General features: G+C 43.1%; 1 protein-coding gene across 5 annotated transcripts in view; it reads right to left on the bottom strand.

The window, feature by feature from the left end:
* Positions 1-5,934: 5,934 nt before the first annotated feature.
* Positions 5,935-24,742, bottom strand: part of UBR4 (ubiquitin protein ligase E3 component n-recognin 4) — a 132,685-nt gene continuing 113,877 nt past the window's right edge. For all 5 annotated transcript variants that reach the window (XM_075906473.2, XM_075906476.2, XM_075906478.2 and 2 more), the window contains 9 exons: positions 24,464-24,682; positions 23,791-23,904; positions 22,329-22,471; positions 21,606-21,731; positions 19,567-19,761; positions 16,786-17,010; positions 9,845-9,935; positions 8,602-8,764; positions 5,935-7,151 (listed from right to left, as the gene is read on the bottom strand). In XM_075906473.2, coding sequence (XP_075762588.2) covers positions 7,087-7,151; positions 8,602-8,764; positions 9,845-9,935; positions 16,786-17,010; positions 19,567-19,761; positions 21,606-21,731; positions 22,329-22,471; positions 23,791-23,904; positions 24,464-24,682 — 1,341 coding nt within the window. In that variant the 3' untranslated portion in view covers positions 5,935-7,086. The remainder of the gene's footprint in view (positions 7,152-8,601; positions 8,765-9,844; positions 9,936-16,785; positions 17,011-19,566; positions 19,762-21,605; positions 21,732-22,328; positions 22,472-23,790; positions 23,905-24,463; positions 24,683-24,742) is intronic.

Below are 24,742 nucleotides of genomic sequence, written 5' to 3'. Positions count from 1 at the left end.
CTGTTGAACAAGAACAAACAACATTGCTCTGCTGTTTATTACAATTGGTGAGGATGTGACCTTTTTCACCCTGAAAGAAAGGGCACGGGGTTTAGTCTCTGAGATTTGACCTCAGGAGCAGGCCGTAGCATGCCCCAATGTTCTTAGAGTCAGAGCTTCTAACAACAGCTCTAATGATTTGGCTGGAAGTATTGATCTTCTGCAGGCACTGTCCATGATGGTGATGCCTCAGTAGAGCATTCTTGCTAGCATGGGTTTTGTATCTTGCTTCTGGGTGTTTCCCACTCTTTCATCTCCTGGCTATCTATGCATCAGAGAGCTGTAAGCATTTTCCAACATGCCTCACGTTTCCCGTACATGCCTTCAAAGCAAGATTCTACCAGTTGGTAACATTAACAAGGTGTAGCAAGCTCTGGGTGGACAGGTAATTGTAGTTTATTACAGCAGGCAGGGCACATCAGTGCCTGAAGCAAGGATGAGCTAAAGAGTGCGGAAAAACAAGGCATTTGACTTGAAGGGAAATCATGACGACTTGCCTATGCTTACATTTGGTAACAGACCTTGTGAATTTTCTCTTATGTCTCTTCTAGACCCCATTAAGGAGGTTCGTGCAATTCTAAACAGTCATCCTTCAGGATACAAACCAACCTCTGGCTGAGGGGTAAGAGGAAACTTCTCGTGAGGCAAAGACTATTTCCAAATTGTCCATTACTGCAGTTTCTTGCAGCTGCACCTGGCCACTGTTTGAGGCAGGACATTGGGCTGTACGGACCAGTGGTCTGAGCTATGTTCCTGATGCATAAGGAGTCAATACTACCTGACAATGTGCCAGTGAAGCATTTTAAAGATTGTCATACTGACCGTGCCAGATTGTGTGTCTTCAGCCTGACTTACGGGACAATGATAAATAGTTTTACTCCCTAAGACATTCTTGTTCAGTGGTCCATTCATAAGATATGATCGCATAATTCAAGCCAAATGCCATGTTTTCTCTTTGCCCTTATTTTCTGTTAATCCTCTATGCTTAGGGCAATAAGGTGCATTTCTGCTGTCATGTGGTTTGGCTACCTCTCAACACACAGACGCATGTACAGCCAATGTGACTGTGTGAGCTAGAATCAGGCATGTATCATAAACGTGACACATTTTGGAAACAGTAACTTTCTAAATAGGGTCTTGCCAGATACACCTGGAACTTGCTTGGAAAGAATTGGGAAAATCTCCTCTCTAGCCTCTTGGCTTTTAGGGTAGATGTGTACAACAAACAGCTCTATTTAAACAGGAAGTTGGAGGCGCTTTCACAGGCTGAATTCAATCACACACCGTGCATCGCTTGGGGATGGAGCTTGGGGCAGAGTGGGGGTTGTCCTGGTCCCACACCACCCTAGGGATGCCCCTGGCCAGCAAGCATGTGGATAAGAGAGTCAGTTGAAAGAGTGAAAGCCTTTGACAAAGTCCTCCACCAATGACTCTTAAGCAAAGCAAGCAGTTACGGGGTCAGTCACTGATTCAAAGAGAGGAGCCGAAGAGTAGACATAATGGTCAGTTTTCACAATGCAAAGAGGTAAAAGGCGGGGTCTATACTAGGCCCTGGGAGGCAGCGCTGAAGGATGCTACCACTACAGAATGTGAAGTGGGAGTTGTCCAATTGCTTGGGATCTCAAAAATGACTGGATAATACATGTATACTAGTGAACAATGCTTCACAGGCTGACCTGGCATAACTTGAGAGACCTGCTTCATTTCTACCCATAGGAGACATGCACTTCCTCAAAGAAAAGATCTGACATGGTTGCAATTGGGGGAAGCCAAGCAGACGGCTTGTTATTTAACCTGTATAAACAGTGCCCCCCAGAGAGAATAAAGACAGTCCCTACCCCAGATGCTTACTTTGAACATCATATTCTCTTCTTTCGGACACGCTGTGCCGGGAAAACCCTTTCAGACTGAATTAACTTCTTGTGCCTTTGCTGAGGTTGCACGGCTAGATTTCGCAATTGCAACAAGTGAGTCTGTGAATTGTATTAAAACCAACACACAAATAGTCAAGAACCTGAAAGTTGCTCGTTTGAAAAGACCTAGCAACAAGGTTTCTAGCTGCTAACAATGTGATTTTTTATTACTTTGTCTTCATTAGCAATTTTAAGGAGTTCCGGTTCAGGTGCCAGCAGTTTGAGAACTCTAAAAACTTGTTCTCTTTCCCTCGTGCCCACCCTCTTGCAGACAAGCAAACTTTAGCAGTTACGGAGTTTATAAGCAGATCATGACAACACTCGCACTGATGAAGCTGAGTCCATCTGCTCTTCAAAGACTCCCCCTCCAACAAAGTTTAACCCTTTCATGAGTAATTGCTCTGGTACATTTCTGCTACAGAAGACACACACAATGCATGGAGTGCCTACTAATAGCTCTTATCTGGATTGTAGTGTAGCAGGGATCTCACCTGCCCAAATCCCCCCTCCTTTCATGTTAGTATTTGAACTCTGCATCTTCTCCATTTGTTATAAACAGCTTTACTGCTTCTTTCATGTTATCTCCATCCAGAACACTAACTCTTGATATTTTGGAAAGAAACTGCTCCCTTGACTTCCCAACCTTTACTTAGCTTAACTGCAGCTCCTTGTGTCTCAATGGTTTTGTTACATTTAGCCTGTAGAATGGCCTGTTGTTCCCTTGTCTCCCTAGAGTCAGAAATGCAGATTGTTTCTCTAGGCTCCGCGCACAGAAATCCTCCTTTTTGTTTCTCTGTTGTACCAACGCGGTTTTAGAAGACTTGCATTGGGGTGACCAGAATCATACACCTCACTGCGTCTATATCCCCTGGCCCTGTTGCTGGTTAATACCTCTTAGAAACGTGACTCAGTTTCATATCTGTGTTTTGTCTCTCAGTGTAGTGGCCTAGAATATTTTTAAACAAACACTGGAATTGCTACTGCTACTACAGAGCATAAACAAGGTATTTAAGTTCATACATCATGAACTTAAAATACCTCACCAAGATTCCGAGTTTCCAGTGCGACAGAGGCAAAGCTTAATTAATCTTTAATAGACAAAAAATGGATAGCTAGTGGCTAAAGCACTGGAAGGGAATGCTGACTGGCACAGCTGGGATTTGAACCCTAACTCCCTGTATGTGCTTGGGCATGTCACTGAATCTTTATGCCTCAGTTCCCCATCTGTAAAATGGGAACAATAATCTTCCCTTTCATCTATTTAAGCTTTGTATGCACAATACCTAGTACACTGGATCATTTGGCTGTGGGTTTAGGCATTACTATAACACAGACAAAACCCACATTCATAATCATCACTTCCTCTAGTTCCTATAGCTAGACAGGTCACTTTCAAAAAGAAGCTTAGATACTGCCGGGTGAGCCACCAACAGGAAAGCAAGGAGGTAAATGGGAACCAGGACCCTTGGAGGCATATGAACACATCTCATGCACTTGCCTAGCATGAATGTATGTTCTTTGAATTTTTTTCATGTGCATTCCAATGTGTGTGTGCATGCACGGCATGCATAACAGTCGGAAGACTTTACCCTCACAGTATTGCATATATACCCCTGCCGATGCGACTCCCGCTTCAGTTCCTTCTTTCCGCCAGTGATGGTCAGTGGAGCTTCTGACTTCTTGCTTCACAAGTAGTTCTTACATTGAGCTTTACTGCTGCCAGAATGCACTGCAGACTCATGTCTTAGGTGATCGTGGAAGGCAAATTAGTCTTTTAGCATCACTCTCTTTCAGATTAGTTTTCTTTGTATGTGTTAGCTAGAATTTTTCCAACCTGATTTTTGCATATTTTTAGATCTTCTAGTTCCTTTTATCTCCTCCCTGATGTTCAGTTCCTCCCAATTTATTATACCCTGTAGATATGGCCAACACACTGTTTACTCCCTCTGAAATATTTAAGACAGACCAGATCAATAATCCATTTTAGTTGTAGACTTCCCCACAAATTGACATGTCCCATCACAGACTGGATTCTATGCCTACTGTTAAGTCATAATCCCGCCTTTGGGAAATTGTAATGTATACACATGGGAAAATTTGCTCTGGTTTAAAAATAAAATATAATTAAACCAGTGCAAAACCCTACATAGATACCTTTCTATTAAGTGACTTATTGCAATTTACTTTAAGTTGCTAAAGAATCTATTTAAATTGCATCAATATAATCCAAAATAAAGGTCTACAGAGGATTTTGGCCTCGTTTAACTACATCATCTTAAACACCTTTAATTAAACCAGTGAAAGTTTGTGTGCAGCCAGGCCTATCACAAAGGTTGACACTGTCAGTACTGATAAGCCCAAGTTCTACCATTATATGGTAGGAAAAACAAGAGAAAAATGCCACGTAAATGGATAGAGGCGGGTAATATATTTGGAAGTGGGTTTTTTTGTTGTTGACAGCTGCCCTATTTTTAAGCAGATGCAGATGTAGTGCCCGGCAGGCTAACTCTGCATAGATGAAAAGGAAACGTGATGCTTCTACCACAGAGCCATGTGAAAATGTATAATGAGCAGGTAAAGCACCAACTCTGTTCACACTGGCAATTTGCCCTCAAGCTTTGCTAAACCACAAGAAGAGTACACCTTGTTCAGGGCCAGATCTGCCAAACATTATGCAACTAAGACACAGACAAATAAAACTTAAGTCCATTTACTGCTAGAAAGCTCAAGAAAATAGGCGGTGGGTTCTATTTATTGCTGGATAGCAAGAGTGAAATGGAAGGGGGGCTTTTTATTTATTTTTTTTTTAACAGCAAGATGTGGCAATGGGACACTCGTTAAATTTCCTTCCTAGGACTGTCAAATGATAAACAATGTTTTGTAGCCTTTACACTTTAGTCATGAGCTTAGCTAATAAATAGGCTCCTTTTCTTCTGTGAGATGGCCAGTTTTAAGTTCCAGCTTGACAAAGCCTTGGCTGGGACGATTTAGTTGGGATTGGTCCTGCTTTGGATTCAATGACATCCTGAGATCTCCCTAGGATTCTATGATAAATGCAGTAGTAGCACTGACATTTTTGTACCTGGTTCCTAGATGCCATGTTGACTGGCACTTTAGAATCAGAGAACGCAGAAGCTGTCATGAACAGCAGATTCAGGTCCTTGACACAAGCTGACGTGCTTTCTACAAGTTACTCTCAAACATGCCTTCTTATGGATTTCTTAGTTATATCAGCACGAAAGGTCCTTTTGCAAGAAACTGGACATGAGCAGCGTTTGACTCCCGATGGCCATGCACGTGGGGGCATCAAAACAGCACCGATCCATACTGGATATTGGGAGTTGTCCTCCTATCTCTGGGTGTTTCAGCACTTTGTATTAGTTTGTAGGCCACTGGTGCCGCATGGTGATTTGACGGTGAAAGCATGCTTGAGATTGTAAAATCTGTCTTTGGAAGTAAGCGCTCTGTAAAGAAGGGGACTTTCTTATTTCTGGTCTAGTTGTTGGTCTCTCCAACTGCACAGAGCTATTACATTGCACCAGCCCCTTGTTAACACAGGGAACTATGCCGAGTTAAGACTTTCTTAGAATACTTTATTCTTGGCTATCAGTGTTTTATAAGGCAAATCAGTTCTATAGATAGAGTTTAATTTAGCCTTCAAACTTCCCTTGCATTTCTCATGAGATATTTTGTCTCAATTTTAGTAAGTACACCCACTGATCCATTGGCTAGTCTGCGCTCTAACCCCGCACCCTGATGAGCCTAATCAGACAGTTGGATTGGACTGAGTACTCAGGCTGCAGCCATGGAGGTAAATGAGAACACAGTGATCCACCACTTGTCTGATCATCAATATAGGCCCAAAACTCATAATGGCAGCAGAGGGTTTCCTTAGTTATTCAGTCTCTGAACTACTCTGTCACCCAATGGTAAGTTATGGGACTGAGTTTGCTTTGCTGAAATTCAAGTTCGTACAGAGACGGAAGGATGGGGAAAGCTTTATTGGATTCCACGTTAACCAGACTGAAGCTGGTTACATGACAGCAGAGATGGAGGCAAAGGTAAGTTACCAGCATGCATAAACGTGCTGAGAAAAGCCAAGGCTGTGTTCAAACAGATGGTTGCCTGGATTCAAGCTAGGGTACACACTGCAGAATGCAAACCGTATATCACTAAGAGGACTGGCAGCCACCTTGATGTGCCTCCATTTTCTATTCCCCACATGGTTCTCAATAGAATCAAAACTTTATCCGATATTAAGGAACAGATTTTAATGGCAAAAATGTCCTATTTCCTTAACTCTCTCCAATTGGATAGGTGAGATCTGCCTGTGTGTCAAATTTACCCAACCCACTTGTGTGCAGTCTTGTTTTGAAGACAGCCCTAGAGTGAATGGAATCAAGACAGATCTTGGCACACAAAACATGCGTTAATCATTTAGAAGATTAAATCCCAGCAGGCTCAATAAGAGGAAAAACACACAAGGTGTTAGTGAACACTTCAGCTGTAAAAGCTATCCTCTCTCCAGAATAACTATGAGGCAATCAAGCATAACATGTTGTCCATAGGCCTCTAACACTCCAAGAAGAGAAAAATCTGTTTTCTACTGCATGAAAAATGAGCCAGTAAACGTAAACTCACAGAGCATGTCCATGACCATTACAAGTGCATTGGTTTTACACACGCCTCATACCCATGATAGGATAAACAGAGCAACAGCTCTGAACCTGAGTGCAGTAACACAGGAGCTCTTGGAAACAAGACTAAAGGGAACCTGGTGTTTAAGCTGCCACTGGCAGGTTAAATTACTAGTCAAACCCACCTTGACCTTTTGTGTTTAATTTATTTAATTTCCAAGAGGTGCACTCTAAAAAGTGTTAAGATTGATTGGCTGGAATTCCTCAGTTTGTACAAGTTCCTTCGTTTGCTTGGAATACACAAGGTGTTATATATAGAAGCACTGAAATACAAGATAAAACAAGAAGCCTAAATCCCAAATCACTCCAAGAAAAAAAAAAGTGTAGAAAATAAAACAATGCAGCACTCCTTGGGGAGAGGCAAAGCCTGCACAAGAAGTAACACAAAGAGATGGAAGGCCAACTACTGTAGATCAATGCAAGTTGCTTCTCTGTGCTCAGGGAATGGAGTTCAAAAGATCCTTGAGGAAGCTGTCAGGGTCGTTGATTTCTGATAGGAGTCCTGAAAAAAAAAACAGCACAGATAAGGTAGTCAGGAGCTGTATATCCTTCAGCAATCACTAGGCATCTTTTACAATCAGGACACCTAGAGCTGGAGTCAGAAGGCAGGCAAGCTACAACCACCAAGGGCCTCATCACAGAACAGCCACTCAGAATACAGTTTTAAAGCAAATATATGCCAACTGATTCCGAGAACAGCAGACTCATGTCAATCAAATTGGCTAACTGATTTGCGGAGCCGGAAGAGAGCTGTCAGCACCAACTCCTAACGTAGACAACCAATGCTGCTATTTGCTTCAGAGCAGTTTACCAGGGTAAACTGCAGTGTACAGCTGTTTACCCTGCTTATACAAAGCTTTTACACTGGTGCAGCTTCACCAATGACTGGCACTGATGTGTAAACTGGGGATTTCAGTCATGGCTTCATTTTAGGTGTAGCTAGTTCAATCTGGTGCTTACCTTTACAACTCACCTACCAAGGTGATGTAGAAATGCCAGGAAACACTGGCATTACACATACATTTAGAAGTTGATACATCTACAGCACAGATAACTTTTTGACTTCACTATGAAGATAACAGCACCTTCTGCTATGAGGCTGAATGATGAGCAATAATAGCGGCTGTAATGATTAGTAAGGATAGGCGTTGGTGAAGATGAAATGATTAAGATTAGCTCCCCAGAGGGTGAGTCTCTGGTTTCCTGAACATATGGATCCTCATTCGCAGGTACCCTATCAAATATTAACAAATTTAGTACCAATGACGAATTTACAAAAACTAAAGAGGATCCTACAAAATGTAAGCCATGGTAAACAGCAGCAAGATGCCCCTATTCATATAGGAGATGAAGACTTGAAACAGAACAGGTGTTCAAAGCCCCTCCTGATACATTGTGGAAGACCACCCTAGATTAAAAATTCCACTCCCAGGACCTAGGTTTCATATTTCCTTTGGTCTTTATTACTTGGGATGTTTAAATGAAGACAGGAAGACTGTTGCTTAGAAGTTCATCTGTTCCTGTTCAATCCTCTTTTGAAATTGTAATCATCTGCTATAATATTTATGTCATAGTACAAATTCAGATGTGAAAGCAACAGCAGCATTTCTTACCCCATAAATATCCTAGAACATTCTTTATTGACAGACCTCAAAGCCCTTTATAAGGATAAGTCACTTATCTCCTTTTTGCAGGTGGGGAAATGGCAGGTGGTGGTGAGTTTTTAGGAAACAAGGTTATTTCACCCACACATCCCTGCAGAGGTGAATGTAGAGAGAAACAGAGGACCCTCCAAAACCAATGCATTTCAAAGTGACCTAGGGAAGCCCTAGGTGCACTAAGATTCCACCATTCTCCCCCACCTGCTCCACGCACATTTCCATAAGTAAGTTAAATCTCTCCAGTGATGAGTTACATGAAAATAGCCTTTGAAAGGTAAAGTTAATACTGACCAGCAACATCCAAAAACTCAGAAAAGGTTTCAACTGGCATGAACTCTTCCTGAAAAGTTTTCAGGGCCTTGTCTGCAGCTTCATGTATTGGCATATCATTGTGTCGTATAAATTCAGCCAGAGAGTAGGACCAGCCTCCCTCTGTGTTGCTGGTAGGCACCTTCTACAAGGAGGAGAAAAGGGACAAGTCAGTTTGTTTTAGCTGTAGAATAGTAATAAACCCTTTAGAAAACAGAAAGACAAGGTCAGTGAGGGAACTTTTTTTTTTTTTTTAAAATCGGGACCAACCTCCGTGAAAGAGAGAAGCTTTTGAACTACCCAGAATTCTTCTTCAGGTCTGGGAAAGGCACATAAGTGTGTGTCACTGCTCTGTCTGACCCTACATTTAGCTGTGACATTGAGTACCTTTCCCAGACCTGAAGAAGAGCTCTGGATAGCTCGAAAGCTTGTCTCTTCCACAAGCAGAGGTTGGTTCAGTAAAAGATGTTCTCTCAACCTCCTTCTCTCTCATGTATCCTGGGACTGACATGGCTACACACTCCGTACAATCTTTAGAAATCACAGAGTTCAATAACCTGATGGGTGATGTTAAAAAGGTTAGTTCATTCTGATTTAGACTTCCTGCCTCCCGTAAACATGCCACATAGGAATGGTGCCTGGGACTCAGATTTTCTATTCTTGTACAGAGTTTTAAAAAGCTCCGAAGAATTTTCCTTCTCCACCTCACTCAAATTAAATGTTTGCTTTCTTTGGAGAGAGAGCTGTGTCAACTGACCTTTGTTTTATACTTTCCGCTCTATCTATTCTGAGCACAGTCCGATACCCCAAGCAGCGTCCTTCCCACCCCTGCAACAAAGGCTATTCCAACCACATGCTCTAGTGCAGAACTGAAGCTCTTTGAAACAATGCCTGAACAGAAGACAGAAAAACAGGAATAGAAGCCATGGGTGGGAGGGAAGGGGGGGAGAGAGTGCATGGGAGGTGAGGGTAAGTCCTGTAAATTATAAGGTTCTTCTACTTCAGATGGACAACAACTGGGGAGAGGGGTGATCACAAGTGGACAAACATTGTACCATCCCTCTGTTCTTATGAGCAAGCAGTGACATTGAGAAGGGATTTCAAGCCCTGCCTACATTCAAAGGAACAGAGCAGACATATCACAGTGATGTTAACAGCACCCATAAAAACAAACAACAAAGAAACTGCAAACAAACCAACAACCTTGATTCCAGACAGCTCTTACCTTGAACATGTTGTAAATGAGATCTACCAGGGCCCAGAAGAGAAGGCCAGAGCGATACGCTGAATACTCCTTCACTGCTTTATCTGTCAGTCTTGGAAGAAAATGAAATCAGGCTCTGAGTTAATCACTTTACTCTGCTTTGTAATGCATTTGATGAATAGCATGAATGCTGTAACAGCCCAAAGCCTATCAATTATACACATGGGAAATGCTTTTGTGAATAAGCACTGTTCTGTGCTGTAGCATGTGGAACAAACATTCACATTACCATGCTGGTGGAGGCTTGGACCTCTGTGCCCTGTGATTCTTAGCACTTGTAAACTGCTTTACAAGCTGTAACTAAACTCTGACGCGGGGATGCCAACAACATTTCCTTTTATAGAGAGGGAAAATGGGCATGAGGGAGAAACAACTCACCCAAAGCCACAGAAGAGCAAGTAAATGGCAAAGCTGGAAAAAGAATGAATCAGTCGCCAGTTCAATGCTTCATCCCCTCATCCCCACGGTCTCTCTTACTCAATGGTTCTAAGGCAGTGAATAATTATGGTACTTGCGCTTGAACCTTCTCAGCTGGCAGTTACATCCTTTATCTTCATAGATAAAAGGCCTGATGCTCAACTGTAGTTTTGACTGGAATATGTTAACTCATAAACCAGTATTTTTTTAGAACAGTGAATTAACGGCAGAGGGACCTGACCAGGGTCAGTTTAAAGTGTGTTAAAATGACACTTGAAACTTTACATATAATATACAGGCAGTCCCCGGGTTACGTACAAGATAGGGACTGTAGGTTTGTTCTTAAGTTGAATCTGTATGTAAGTCAGAACTGGCATCCAGATTCAGACGCTGCTGAAACTGATCAGTTTCAGCAGCGGCTGAATCTGGACGCCAGTTCTGACTTACATACAGATTCAACTTAAGAACCCCAGGCGTCCCCAAGTCAGCTGCTGCTGAAACTGATCAGCAGCTGATTCCAGGAAGCCCAGGGCAGAGCAACTCTGCCTCGGGCTTCCTGTAGTCAGCTGCTGGTCAGTTTCAGCAGCGGCTGACTTGGGGACGCCTGGGGTAGAGCAGCTCGGGTGCTGCTGGGTTGGTCCAGTAGCGCAGCTGCTCCTCGGCGTCCTGATTCAGCCGTTGCTGAAACTGATCAGCAGCAGCTGAATCAGGACTCCTGGGGAAGAGCAGCTGGGGTGCTGCCGGGTTGGTCCAGTAGCGCCAAGGAGTGGTGCTGCGGGACCAAACGGCAGCGCCCCACCTGCTCTATCACAGGCCCCGGGCTTTGCTCCACGTCTCCCTGGTCTGCTGGGGGGGGGGCACTAGCTGCGTCCCCCCCCAGCAGACCAGGGAGACGCGGAGCAAAGCGGCGGAGGACCCAGATTAGCTGGAAGCGCCGCGGGTCCGGCCCCGGGTCCTCCGCCGCTTTGCTCCCCGTCTCTCTGGTCTGCTGGCTCCCCCAGCAGACCAGGGAGACGCTGAGCAAAGCCGCGGAGGACCCGGGGCCAGACCCGCGGCTCTTCCAGATCAGCTGGAAGCGCCGCAGGTCCGGCCCCGGGTCCTCCGCCACTTTGTTCCCCGTCTCCCTGGTCTGCTGGCTCCCCCAGCAGACCAGGGAGATGGGGAGCAGCTTTTCTCGCCCCGGAGGAGGCGGGCAGCGGAACCAGGCGTCCCGCCGCTCCAGTCCTCCGGGGCGAGAAAATCCCCGTTCGTAACTGCGGATCCGACATAAGTCGGATCTGCGTAACTCGGGGACTGCCTGTACTGAAAAAATTAATTAACAGCGCTACAACTGCGCCTGAGGCCCCCCACCCCCACACCAAGTTTTGTGGGTTTTGTACTCCTCTAGCACTCTGTGAAAGCTTCCGACGTGTTTGACCCAAGTGGAGTCCTTAACAGACACTGAACACTGAAAATAACATGCTGCCTGATGGATGCCCATTTGGAAGCCTGTGGAGGTGGACAAAATCAGGGTTCAGAGTCCATATTGTGTCCGTTTAGCTGTTTCAGAAAGAAACATACACCATGAAAGCATGTACTCGGTAGCGAAGTCTGGCTGAAAAGCTTCAGTGAACTACTGCCGTTACTGTCAGATTACATCAAACAAAAGGAGAAAAACCCACCAGGGAATGTTGGAATTTTCATCTCAGGAAAGACTCTGACTCTCTAGTATTGTGCCAAGAGTTGCTTTATGTTTGCTTTCAACACTCCTGTGGAGAAGTGCTATATACCCTTGGAGGGAGGAGAGGGGAAAAGCTTCTTAGCTAGAGTTCAAGAGGAAATATTCACCTAATCACAAACAGCCTCTGGCAAGGTGGGATGTCTTAATCCTAATGGATCTAAATTTTTTTGGCATAATTTTATAGGTACATCTGCCTTATCACATACTGCTTCCTATTGCTGTGGAATCTCCATCTCTGGAGATATTTAAGAGCAGGTTAGATAAACGGATATAAGGGGTGGTCTGTGATTGGTCCTGCTGCGAGGGGATTGGACTCGATGACCTCTTGAGGTACCTTCCAGTTTAAAGTGCTGCATAGTCCTGTCTTTTGCTTCCTATCGTCACTTTCAAATTTAGAGACCTCCCCTGCCTCATACAGCCAGTTCATCTGCCATTGCTGTGGATAAGCAAGAGACAAATGGGCATCCTCAGATTATCATAGAACACTAAAACTGGAAGGGACCTCAAGAGGTCATCGAGTCCAGTACCTTGCCCTCGCGGCAGGACCAAGCACAGACCACCCCTGATAGCCATCTATCTAATCTGCTCTTAAATATCTCCAGAGATGGAAATTCCACAATCTCCCTAAGCAATCTATTCCAGTGTTTGGCCATCCTGACAGTTAGGAAGATTTTCCTAATGTCCAACCTAAATCTCCCTTGCTGCAGGCAGTTTAAGCCCATTGCTTCTTGTCCTATCATCAGAGGCAAAGGAGAACAATTTTTCTCCCTCCTCCTTGTGACACCCTTTTAGATATTTGAAAACCACTATCATATCCTCTCTGTCTTCTCCTTTCCAAAATAAACAAACCAATTCTTTCAGTCTTCCCTCATAGCTCACGTTCTCTAGACTTTTAATCATTTTTGCTGCTCTTCTCTGGATCCTCTACAATTTCTTCACATCTTTCTTGAAATGTGGTGTCCAGAACTGGACACAATACTCCAATTGAGGCCTAATCAGCGCAGAATACAGTGGAAGAATGACTTCTCGTGTCTTGCTCATAACACTCCTGTTAATGCATCCCAGAATCATGTTTGCTTCTTTTGCAGTGTCACACTGTTGACTCATATTTAGCTTACGGGTCCACTAAAACCGCTAGGTCCCTTCAGTAGTACTCCTTCCTAGACAGTCACTTCCCATTCTGTGTGAGAGAAACTGATTGTTCTTTCCTAAGTGGAGCACTTTGCATTTGTCCTTATTAAGCTTCATCCTATTTACCTCAGACCAGTTCTCCAGATTGTCCAGATCATTTTGAATTATGACTATCTTGCAAAGCAGTTGCAACCCTACCCAGCGTGGTATCATATGCAAACTTAATAAGCATATTCTCTATGCCAGTATCTAAATCGTTATTATGTACACAGGTAAAATCCACCAAGGTTATAGGTCTTGCTTCATATACTGAGATGGCTTATAAACCAGGTCCATCTGTCAAGGAGACTTTCCCTCTCATTATAACACATGCTTTGTAGGTGGGAGCCTGCTTGTGCAGCTAGACTCAATTATTTAAAGGAAAACCAATTAGTAAAGGTGGTTAAATTTCCACAGGAAGAAGAGCAACTGAGAGTGAGGCTAATTCAGGATTCCCAAATAGTGCTGAGATAGAATTTCTTTTTATTTGAATGGTTTAGATGTAATTGGACTCTGTTCCTTTAATTGAAAACTAAAAGGCCCTTGTGGGTTAAGTCTATGTAGCTGCCATCTGGAATGGCTACTAAATACAATAGCTGCTATATTTGCATTAACATAAGCTGGTTCAGGCTCATCAGCTACGCATGGATTTCCAGCTGCAAGTTAGACATTAGCAGTTTGGAAGCCTCACTTCTCTCATGAAGATTAAAGTCAGAAGCACAGGAAAAAAAATCCCCCCTCCTGCTCAAATTTCACATGGCTCCACACGGTGAATCATGTGTTCTAGGGTTTCCCTTGCAAAAACTCTTGGTTCAGTAATAACTTAGCACACTAGGCCCACTAGTGATATCTTTTCCTGACAGGACTAAAAGCTAGTATTTTCAAAAGTGCCTCACATCAGCTACCTTTGAGCCTCAGTCAGGGATGTCAATAAGCAAGCAACTCAGAGGATCAGGTCCTTCAATACCATTTCTCTCCTTCGGGATATGATGGGTTTCTGGTTTTGCCCTCACTACACCTGACAATGAGACACAATGGGGTGCATTTCAACAGCCCCACCTAGTGAACCCAGGTGGCTTTCCCTGTATCTGACAAACAATCTGAACAAGTGATGCTGTGCTGGAACAACCAGCCAGTGGAGGAAACACCGGTGATATTTGCTCTTACTTGAGTGGGTGATGCATGTATCTTTGTTATTAAGGATTGCAATCAAGGGACCCTACTAGATCCTCAACTGCTTCTAGATGCAGAGACAACTGCAGCAACAAAGTGCTTTTCTCCCCATCTTCACTTGGAACAGAGACTGCGTCTTTGCCAGTTAGACATGGCTTTGTCACCTCAATTATTCAGTTGTGTGCTGTATAGTATTACTCTAAAAAAGTACCTGGAACTTCAGCTAGTGCAGAATGCAGCAGCCTGCTTATTATGTTGTGTTCAATACATGGAGCACATTCATCATGCATCAGAAACTGCACTGGCATCCAGTTAGGTCTAGTAAAAATGTAAGATGTTGATTTTGACTTAAAATCCTGTTACTACATTATAGGCCACTATCTCCATGGTCCATCCCAAAAGCTAAGATCTGCTAGGACCCTGGAGCAAAAAGTCCCTGGATTTGTCTATCCGAGGGCTGGGTGTAATCAGCTGAATACCTCTGAAATTCTGAGCCTAATGGGAAGGGAGAGCTCTCGAAGAAGTCTTGCCACATGCCCTAAAAGCTATCCAGGCTTTGGGGCAGGGCAGGCAGATGCAGAATTGTTGCTACTCCCATGTCAAGATGCTTACATTGTATACCTGCACCAATATATGTAAAAGGTGTATAAAATACACTGGATAAAGTAACTTTCACAGGAAAGTTTCAGCAGCATTAAACCAATACAAAACCCATATCAACTCACTGAAGGGATAGATTTTTGCAGACAGAGATTTTCTGCAGCCCTAGTCTCTCTCTGTTAGTTGGAAGGTGGTTGTGCTAAAGGCAACCTGCCAGAAAACATCTCAGTAAACCCACTTTCCAAGAACTCCAGAGCAGAAGCGGTGGAACAGGTAGTAGTGGAAACAGTTAAGTGAGCTACAGCTGAGAGTTTATTAAATTGTGGTTCAACAAGCTAAACTGAACTGCTTCTTTTGGGAGAGAAGGAAATAAAAGAGGAGTTCTTGGGACTCAAACTTTCTTTTAATTCCTTCACACAGATTTTCTCTGATAAGACAGGCAAGTGCACCCACCACCACCCATTAATTAATGAGAACTATTACATAAAGTAATAATGGTGTCTCATTGACTGTAACGTCCCAGGTTCTCAACTACTTCATTCTCCCTCCACTCATTGACTCACCCTAGAAATAGATCACATCTCCAGGATTGAGCGCAACATGAAAAGCAAGTTATACTATTAAAAGCAATCTCCCTGAGGAAAAGTCTGTCTGTACCAATCTAATCTTCTGGTACCAAGGCCAATTCTGACCACCGGAAAGACCGCAGAAGAAACTCCATGTGCATAAATGTATCATAATGAGTGCATATAATTGTATATGTGCCTGCCTCCATCCACTTGGATTTAAATACAAACATATATAGAAAGGGTTAATCTTAACTGTCTAAAATAAACAAATGTTTCTTTGTTCAGCACCAGAGTAGGGAGGTCAAACTATTAAAATAACCATGAATGGCAAGATTACAAAAAATGAAGCACAATTAATTGCATACAATAGGTAAATAATCAACAAGTTGAAGCATAAGGCATACAAATGTTGGGCATATCTGTCCCATAAGCAACTTGAAATGCCAGCTACACCAGTGCAATGCAAACACCTGTTCTCACTTTCAGGTAACATTGTAAATGAATAGTGGGCAGCATTATCCCTTGTGAATGTAAACAAACTTGTTTTTGTCTTAGCAACTGGCTGAACAAGAAGGAGGACTAAGGAGAATCTTAGGCTTTGAAGATTGACATTGTTTTGTTTTAGAGTGCAGTTATGCAGAAAAAATTAATTATACATTTAAGTGACACTTTCATGATAGGTTGCACCACACGACATGTATGAAGTGACCTTGAAAAATACTACCTACCTATTGACAGTGCAAATATTCCTAATAAAAATATAAAGTGAGCACCATGCACTTTGTATTCTGTGTTGCTACTGAAACAAATATATTTGAAAGTACAAAAAAACATCCAAAATATTTATAATAAATTTCAATTGGTAATATTACTGTCTAATGGTAATCAAATTAATTTGTTTTGAGCTAATCACTTGAGTTAACTGTGATTAACTGACAGCCCTAATCAGACATACTGTTATGCAGCTAAGGTTAGATGAGTAAGACCAAGTCTAGTAAGAACATTAAATCTAATGGTGAGGGCACCCATGGTCAACGCTGGTACTCCTTGATTTGCAAGGAGTAAGGGAAGACCTCCCACCATAGAGACAGCACCAAGCTTGGCTTAAGGTATGACGACTTCAGCTACATTATTTACATAGCTGAAGTTACATACCTTAAGCTAACCTTCTGGGTCTAGTATAGACCTGGCCTAAGTTCACTGGACAGCTACGAGTGAATGGAAGGGTGGCAAAAGCCAAGAGAATTACTGACCTGCTAGCTCCCCCTGGTGATGCTACACGTGCATGTGAAATAACCAGAAGCCTCCGGAGGATCTCAACCCGCATAGCTTTCCACTTCTCTGGAGGCAAGATGTGTAGTGCCAGAACTGTGTAGTAATGGGGCCCATCCACCTCAAAGGCACTCTCCACCCATTTCTCCTTGGGATGCTCCATAAAAGTCTGAAGGTTCTTTTCCTCCCTGGAAGTTGCTCGAGTTCTGGAATAGAAGGGAAGAGTGAACAACTGGCCCAGGCAGTGTGCTCTGCGTTATGTAACTTAGTACTCTATAAAGCACTTTGAGAGGTATGTGCATAAGAACCACCACACAACCAACTAACATTTTATTTCCTGTTTTGAGCCCATTTTCCCCCAAGTGTGTCCTTTATCTAAGGCTAAGTCTACATTACAGTCCTTTGCCAGAAAAAGCTCCGCAATTTGCGTAGCTTTTTCCGATTGCTTTTCCGCCATTTGGCCCAGTCTAGACAGGGCCAAATGATGGGGAAAGCCTCCTCTTTTGGCGTCATGGAATGATGTATACAGGGCTCACCGAAAGAGCGTGTTTGCTCTTCCGCAAAAAAAAAAAAAGCAGAAGAGCAAATGTGTTCCTTGGACGTGGCAGAATTTTTCCAGGATACCGCACCCTGCAGTATAGACACAGTCCCAGATTTGGGTTCTGCATTAGCTTTGCCCTCCAGCAGTACAAAGCAGCAGAAAGGTTCCCAAAGAACTCATATCTCTCCCCACTAGATGGCAATATTTATTATAAAATCCCCTTCTTTTTGGGAGTGGGGAAGAATCAGAAGCCAGCCACTCCAACCAGAAAAACTAAAATAACCAATCCCTCAGACAGTCCAAAGCTCTTCATCACAGATTTTTCTCCCGTGGTTAGAGCTTTGTATCAGCTTGTGCTTTTTATGACTCTCAATAACAATCAAGGGTAAGATATAGGCCAAAAATCAGAAAAAAGATATACTATTTATGTGCATTCCTGTATTTCCCACTCTCATTGTAAATAAAAAACATAACTATCACTGCCCACAGCTGTAGAGACAGCTGAGACTAAGATCCATGGACTTTGTACTCTGAGATCATCAAATACCACAATCCAATGCACTGACTGATGAGGAGGCTGCCTGCTAGATATTATCGAGCATTTTGAAATAAATAACAAATCCCTATAATCAAGTGATTGATACATCAGTATCCCCAGGAGACAGGAGTTGTCTGTAGTTTGCCAATAGCATGTGCAGTTCTCATTGGCTGCATTCTACAGCCGATATTAGTTGGTCAGTGACTGTAAGAAGGGCAGCACTGTTAAAAGGCTGTTTCCACAGCAGGGGTCTCAAATGCTGACCTGATTAACTCTAAGATGACATTAGCTTAATTTGTCTTCTCACAAAGGAATTGGAGAAAAATACAGTGAGGTCTGAAGAAAAAGATATTAAAACTAATTCACAAGTAATGTCACTACCAAAGTGCTGACTGCTCGAGGGAGACAGATATGCTGCAGCTACATTGCATTTGGAGTGACCCTGGAATAAAGGGTTTAGATTCTAACACCTACTTTATATAGGACAACTATGGACCTTACTTATGTGGCTCATACTTTGTAACGCAATAACCTCTCAAGACCTTTTGGTAAGAAACATTTTAAATGCTGGCTAGCTACATGTTTTTGCAGTTAGACACAGTGACAAAACTCAAATGGGGCTTGGTATTTAGTGCTTGTAAAAATAAGCTTTTACACAAACCAAAATCAATAGAAATATTTCTATTTTGTTTTTAAATTCCAATGGAGCAGACCATGAGACATACATGTTTCATTGAAACAAACCACAGTGCTAGTGCTTGAGAACATGGAAGCAAAACAGACAAGTTTATTGCCCAAGATGAAAGGTTAAAAAGGGAAGGGGTGAAAAATTAAGCAGATTTAATTTTTTTGTAAATAGGCGAGGAAACCTTTGGGGACGGGAGAGGAGGGGAGGCACCAAAATAAGACAGCCTGACAACGTGCCTTTAATCTCTATTAAACAGAACACTGTTTAATTTCAGAGGGGTAGCTGAGTCAGTCTGTAACTGGAAAAACTTAAAAAACAACCAATTGTCTAGCAGCACCTTAAAGACTAACACAACATATAGATGATATCACGAGCTTTCGTGGGCACAACCCACTTCCAGTCTTCTGAAGAAATGAAAGCTCATTATACCATCTATATGTTTTGTTAGTCTTTAAGGTGCTGCTAGATTATTCACTGTTTAACTTTGTTCAATATAGAGATAATTATTGCAAACTGAATGGAGTTTGCTTCTGTTAAATCAGGCTCCCAATTTCATATTTACATGCTGCTATGTTTTCTGTGAAACAACTGTAACAACCTATATCAAGGGTTACATTAAATTCCTTTTAAACCTTTTCCTTCCAACCTTTCCCATTACCTCCCAGGGAAGTCACATAAGTATGCATTGCAGCATCCTACATCTGAGCTTCAAGATCAAAATTTCGCCTGTTCACCATTCCAAGTGTCAACTTGGAATGCTATTGTTCAGCATTTCATACTTCAGAACTGCACACCTATTGTTAAGAAATTTATCTCCTTTCCCCCACCATCTTCCTGTTCCCAATAAGCTGGCTATGGCTTCCATCCCACAGCAATACCCAGCAGGAGACTCCACTGGCAGCTGTTCATCCATTTATCATCTGGAGACTTGTTGTAGGAGAGTCAGTCTGTTATTAACAGGGGCAAAGACAGCCAAGGCACATAAAGGTACTAACGTGTTAAGGACATAAAGCACAGTGTGAATTATATATGGAATGAGGTGTATGTTGCTCTCCCTTCCTCCTCCTCCAGTGTCCACACTGAATGACTGCTCCATAGCGAAACGGAGAAACAGTAGCTTAATGTCATGGACGTTGAGCTGATAGGTGGGTTCCCGTTGCCCTGTGCACTCCTGGAGGTATGTGTTGTGTCTGGGAAAAACAACAGATTATATTGAATATATATTCACTCCTTTGGGAATGCATCTCAAAATTCTCTCCCACACCACAAACAAGTCAGAGCTCAGAACTGAAGTGTAAATACCACCCCTCTAGGATTACCACCACAGAAAAGGGAGCTCCTTCCTCTCTCTTGGGGAAATTCAATTCAGCATGGTTTTCCTGAACATAAGCATCAGCCCTGCTTCCCCATTGCAAGGCCCTGGAGTGTGGTTCTGTAGTGACATGGATGAGAGGTAAAACTGATTCTAATAATCTAATACAACATCGCAAATGCAAAGGATAGGACTACAGGGTGTCTCCACTCTAAGTCACCCCAGTATAGATCTGTTCTGCACTAAAGTCACTGACGCTTATAACTGATGTGTTATAAATTCTCCCTTTCCCTGCTCTTAAATTGTGCCAAACACACACACACACACACACACACACACACACACACACACACACACACACACACACACACACACACACACACACACACCTGTGCAAATGGAAGTCAGACACGGGAAAAAATTTCCCTGCTTTAAGTTGTTTCGCTGTAAGTCCAAGTTTTTGGGAACATGCCTTGGACTTATAGCAAGGACGGCCTGTAGACGGGCTTAGGAAACTGGTAATGGGATACAGACTTCTTCCGTCCAAGCTCAGTGGTTAGAATTCAACAGTGATCGAAAGTCATTCCCAACAGCAGTTTGGCAATCTATGCAACTGACTTGTTGGTATCATAAGAACATAAGAATGGCCATACTTGGTCAGACCAAAGGCCCAGTACCCTGTCTGCCAACAGTGGCCAATGCCAGGTGTCCCAGAGGGAGTGAATCGAACAGGTAATGATCAAGCCATCTCTCTCCTGCCATCCATCTCCACCTGCTGACAAACAGAGGCTAGGGGCCCCATTCCTTACCCATCCTGGCTAATAGCCATTGATGGACTTAACCTCCACGAATTTATCTAGTTCTCTTTTAAACCTGTTATAGTCCTAGCCTTCACAACCTCCTCAGGCAAGGAGTTCTACAGATTGACTATGCACTGTGTGCAGAAGAACTTCCTTTTATTTGTTTTAAACCTGCTGCCCATTAGTTTCATTTGGTGGCCCCTAGTTCTTATATTATGGGAACAAGTAAATAACTTATCCTTATTCACTTTCTCCACACCACTAATGATTTTATAGACCTCTATCATACCCCCTCTTAATCTCCTCTTTTCCAAGCTGAAAAGTCCCAGTCTCTTTAATCTCTCCTCATATGGGACCAGTTCCAAACCCCTAAGCATTTTAGTTGCCCTTCTCTGAACCTTTTTAAATGCCGGTATATCTTTTTTGAGATGAGATCACATCTGTATACAGTATTCAGGATGTGGGCGTACCATGGATTTATATAAGGGCAACAAGATAGTCTCCGTCTTATTCTCTATCCTTTTCTAATGATTCCTAACATCCTGTTTGCTTTTTTGACTGCCGCTGCACATTGCATGGACATCTTCAGAGAACTATCCACGATGACTCCGAGATCTCTTTCCTGATTAGTTGTAGCTAAATTAGCCCCCATCATATTATATGTATAGTTGGGGTTTCATGTTTCTACCTTACTGGTCTGTAAGATACCATGCTGGCTTGTAGTGTATTTTAATTTGGAATGTCTCTGATAGACAGAGGTGGTGTAGACTCTAGTGATCAGTCAAGGCACTTAATTGCTTATGACACTGGAAACTCCATTTTAGGTTTACAGTCAAACTTAACACGTACGAACCATACGGTAACTCCCCAGCTCATCTACTTTGAATACAAACCATGTTTAAGAGTAATATTCCATACTCACCTTGCTAAGCAAGTTGCAAACGCAGACTCTGGCACATGAGGCCCCCATACTGGTAGGAGACCATTGCACTTGGTGTTGGCATTTTGTAGAGCTGCACTCTCCCATTCTTCCCGGCCACGAGCCAGTCTGTATTGACAAGGCAGTTATACACAGATGGGTTACAAATATTTAAACTTTTCTCTCACGCCACCCCCCCTCAACCCGGATCTTACACTGCGCTCTTCATTCACAGAGCTCAAAGTGCATTACAAAAGGAGGTCAATATCATTATCCCCATTTTACAGATAGGGACCCTGGGGCACAAAAGGGGGACAAGACCTGTTGGATGATTTTGGGTGATTCAAGGGCTGAGGTGGACTTAGAACCCAGATCTCAGAGTTCTAAACCAGCACTGGCCATACAGCTGCCCATTACTCTAAGGAGCAAATGAAAAGGGTGGCACGCCACAGTTGCTTAATTCAATTAACAGTGCTTTCCAGCTTCACAGCACCATACACTGATTTTAGTTAATGCCTGAAATTACTGTATTAAGGAGGCCATAATAAAAGCAGAGGAAAGCAGCTGTTGGCTGGATGACAGAACAATGGTCTCTGGATAAGCAGGTTTGTGCTGAGTTGCATTTTGCATTGTGCTGGATGTTTAAAAGGGGCATTAAAAGCATATGCAAAGCATTATGAAAGTTTACATCCAGCACAATGACACAAGAGATTGACTGGACCTTACCTCACAGCTGCAAGATGACAGTCGTAATGGACAATATTGAAATGAGAGACTGTGCTGTAACCCTGCTGCTTTCGGGGCTTGTTCTCAAACTCCTCAAGTGCAACCCGCTTGGTGAAAGTGTAAATGCCTAGAACCTTTGTAGGCTGCAACAAAGAAAAACTGTATGAGATCACAGAATCATAGAATACTAGGACTATAAGGGACCTCGAGAGGTCATCGAGTCCACTCCCCTGCCCTCATGGCAGGACCAAGTACTGTCTAGACCATCCCTGATAGACATTTATCTAACCTACTCTTAAGTATCTCCACAGATGGAGATTCCACAACCTCCCTGGGCAATTTATTCCAGTGTTTAACCACACTGACAGTTAGGAACTTTTTCCTAACGTCCAACCTCAACCTCCCTTCCTGCAGTTTAAACCCACTGCTTGTTGTTCTATCCTCAGAGGCCAAGATGAACAAGTTTTCTCCCTCCTCCATTCAACACCCTTTTTAGATGAATAAGGTCCTACTTGAATTGAGGGGAAATTATCAAAAAAGTCCAGATGACAACAGAGGGTCCTGCTCCAAGACCAGGAATGGCCACCACTCCCACTGTCAGCCTCACATCGTGAAGTTCCTGCTTTGAAAAGTATGGTGGGAAACGCAATCTAGCAGGAACTGCAATTTTCACAATATTTCAAGTTAAGTAGGGCCTTAGAGATGTAATAGTTGCATTCACAAGCATTCAGTGGCTTGCCATTCATTTAAGAGTTAACTGGAAGGTGTTAGGGTCAAACAAGTTTACCCCAAGCATCCATTCTTCCTACTTGGAAAGGGAAATCATGGGGACAATTAAGAAGTCAGGACTAAATAATAAACTGGTGAGGGTAGCCCCTTGGCAAAACATGCTCTTAGATGGATGAAGAGCACGTTCCGCTGAGCCGATACCCCTCGATGCTAAGAAGAGAGGCTGCTACCTTGCACTTTATACTGAAGATAGAACCAAACCACAGAAGATATCTAACATTCAAATCCATTATTAAGACTTACTTACTTAGCTTGGTGCAAATGACCTAGGTGAGACCCTTCTCTTGATGATGGCTATTCCCCTTCAAGGCACCTAAGCAGGAAGGTGGGCCCTACACAAGATATTCAGGAGCCTACCTCCTTACCAAAAATAAACATCTCATCTCTGTTCCTTCAGAACTAGATACACAAGGAGCTAAACTGTGCAGGGATAACCAGCATCTGTTTCATGCAGATAGTGAAGGGATGCCAGAGAAGATATTTAAGGAGTACCATCATCCTCATTTCCACGGTACAGCAGAGATTAGCTCAGGGAGTTACTGATCCCAGTAACAAAACCTAAGATCACCTGCCCCTACAGTGTCACAGAAACAAGCTTCTGTCAGGCACCAGGCACCAGGACACAGCCTGGTCATTTTCCTCATGTCTCAATAGTGCTCTCCTTCCGCTGTACCTGGAACTTATACCCTTCCCTGCAGATACAGCAGGTCAGTCCTGGTTCTTCTATCAGCTCTTCCATTTGTTTAAGGAGTGCAGTCTTTGTCACCACCTGGCCCTTTTCATTAGTCTGAAAGAGAGAACACGTCATACATTCTAGTAGAATAAAACCAGAAAGGAATTTATATTTGCAAAGTCTCACTGCATCTTAGTTACTGGAAGCAGAGAACTTTAAGCCCAGAATGCTGTACAAATGGTACAGCTATCACAGGTGTCTGAGCAGAACTGGGATGCTCCCATAATCTTGATACTGAGTTTTATCCATCAAGATTAAATCAGATTTTCCAGATCTCAGAGATTTTCTGAAATTCTGTATCAAAAAGGCAAACCACCAGTGCACAGAAAGCCATTATATACAGTACTGACTACTAGGTAACAATATTATGGTTATGGACTCTTGAAAGCATAATATTTCTATACTGGAGCTCCCATACTGCTAGCATCAGACAGTTCTGATACAGGTGGAACTTCCTTCCTCCAAGAGCCATGCAAACAACCATGTGGCTGCAGCTCTGGTCATTCAATATTTGTCTTGCACTTTTTGAAAAAGTTCTGTGGCATTTTTAGCCCGACAAGAATACTACGTCCACCACAGCCCACTGGAACCCGTTACTGTGCATAGGCATTACCGTCATTCCCAGAGTGCCTAAGGCTTTTTGCCTCATCGCCATGGCCATGCGCTTCTTCTCTGCACGTGTCTCCTTTCGGGCTGCATCTATCTTCTTGTTCACTTCTGGATGTTCCCGTAGTGCCTCCAGCAGGTTCTCGGCTAACGTCCCAATTCCTTCATCGCTGGACACTTGCTCCAATTTGTGTAGGTTTGTAATAGAGTCGGTACCTATTAGTACCTGTTAGACATTAAAACACGGGAGCTTCTTCAGGAAAGAAAGGAGCAAGAACCAAACTAA

Source organism: Pelodiscus sinensis, chromosome 24 (genome assembly GCF_052426305.1).
Source record: "Pelodiscus sinensis isolate ZL-2025 chromosome 24, ASM5242630v1, whole genome shotgun sequence".
NCBI lineage: Eukaryota > Metazoa > Chordata > Testudines > Trionychidae > Pelodiscus > Pelodiscus sinensis.
Note: the sequence above shows the minus strand (reverse complement) of the source record. Positions and strands in the feature narration are given on the sequence as shown.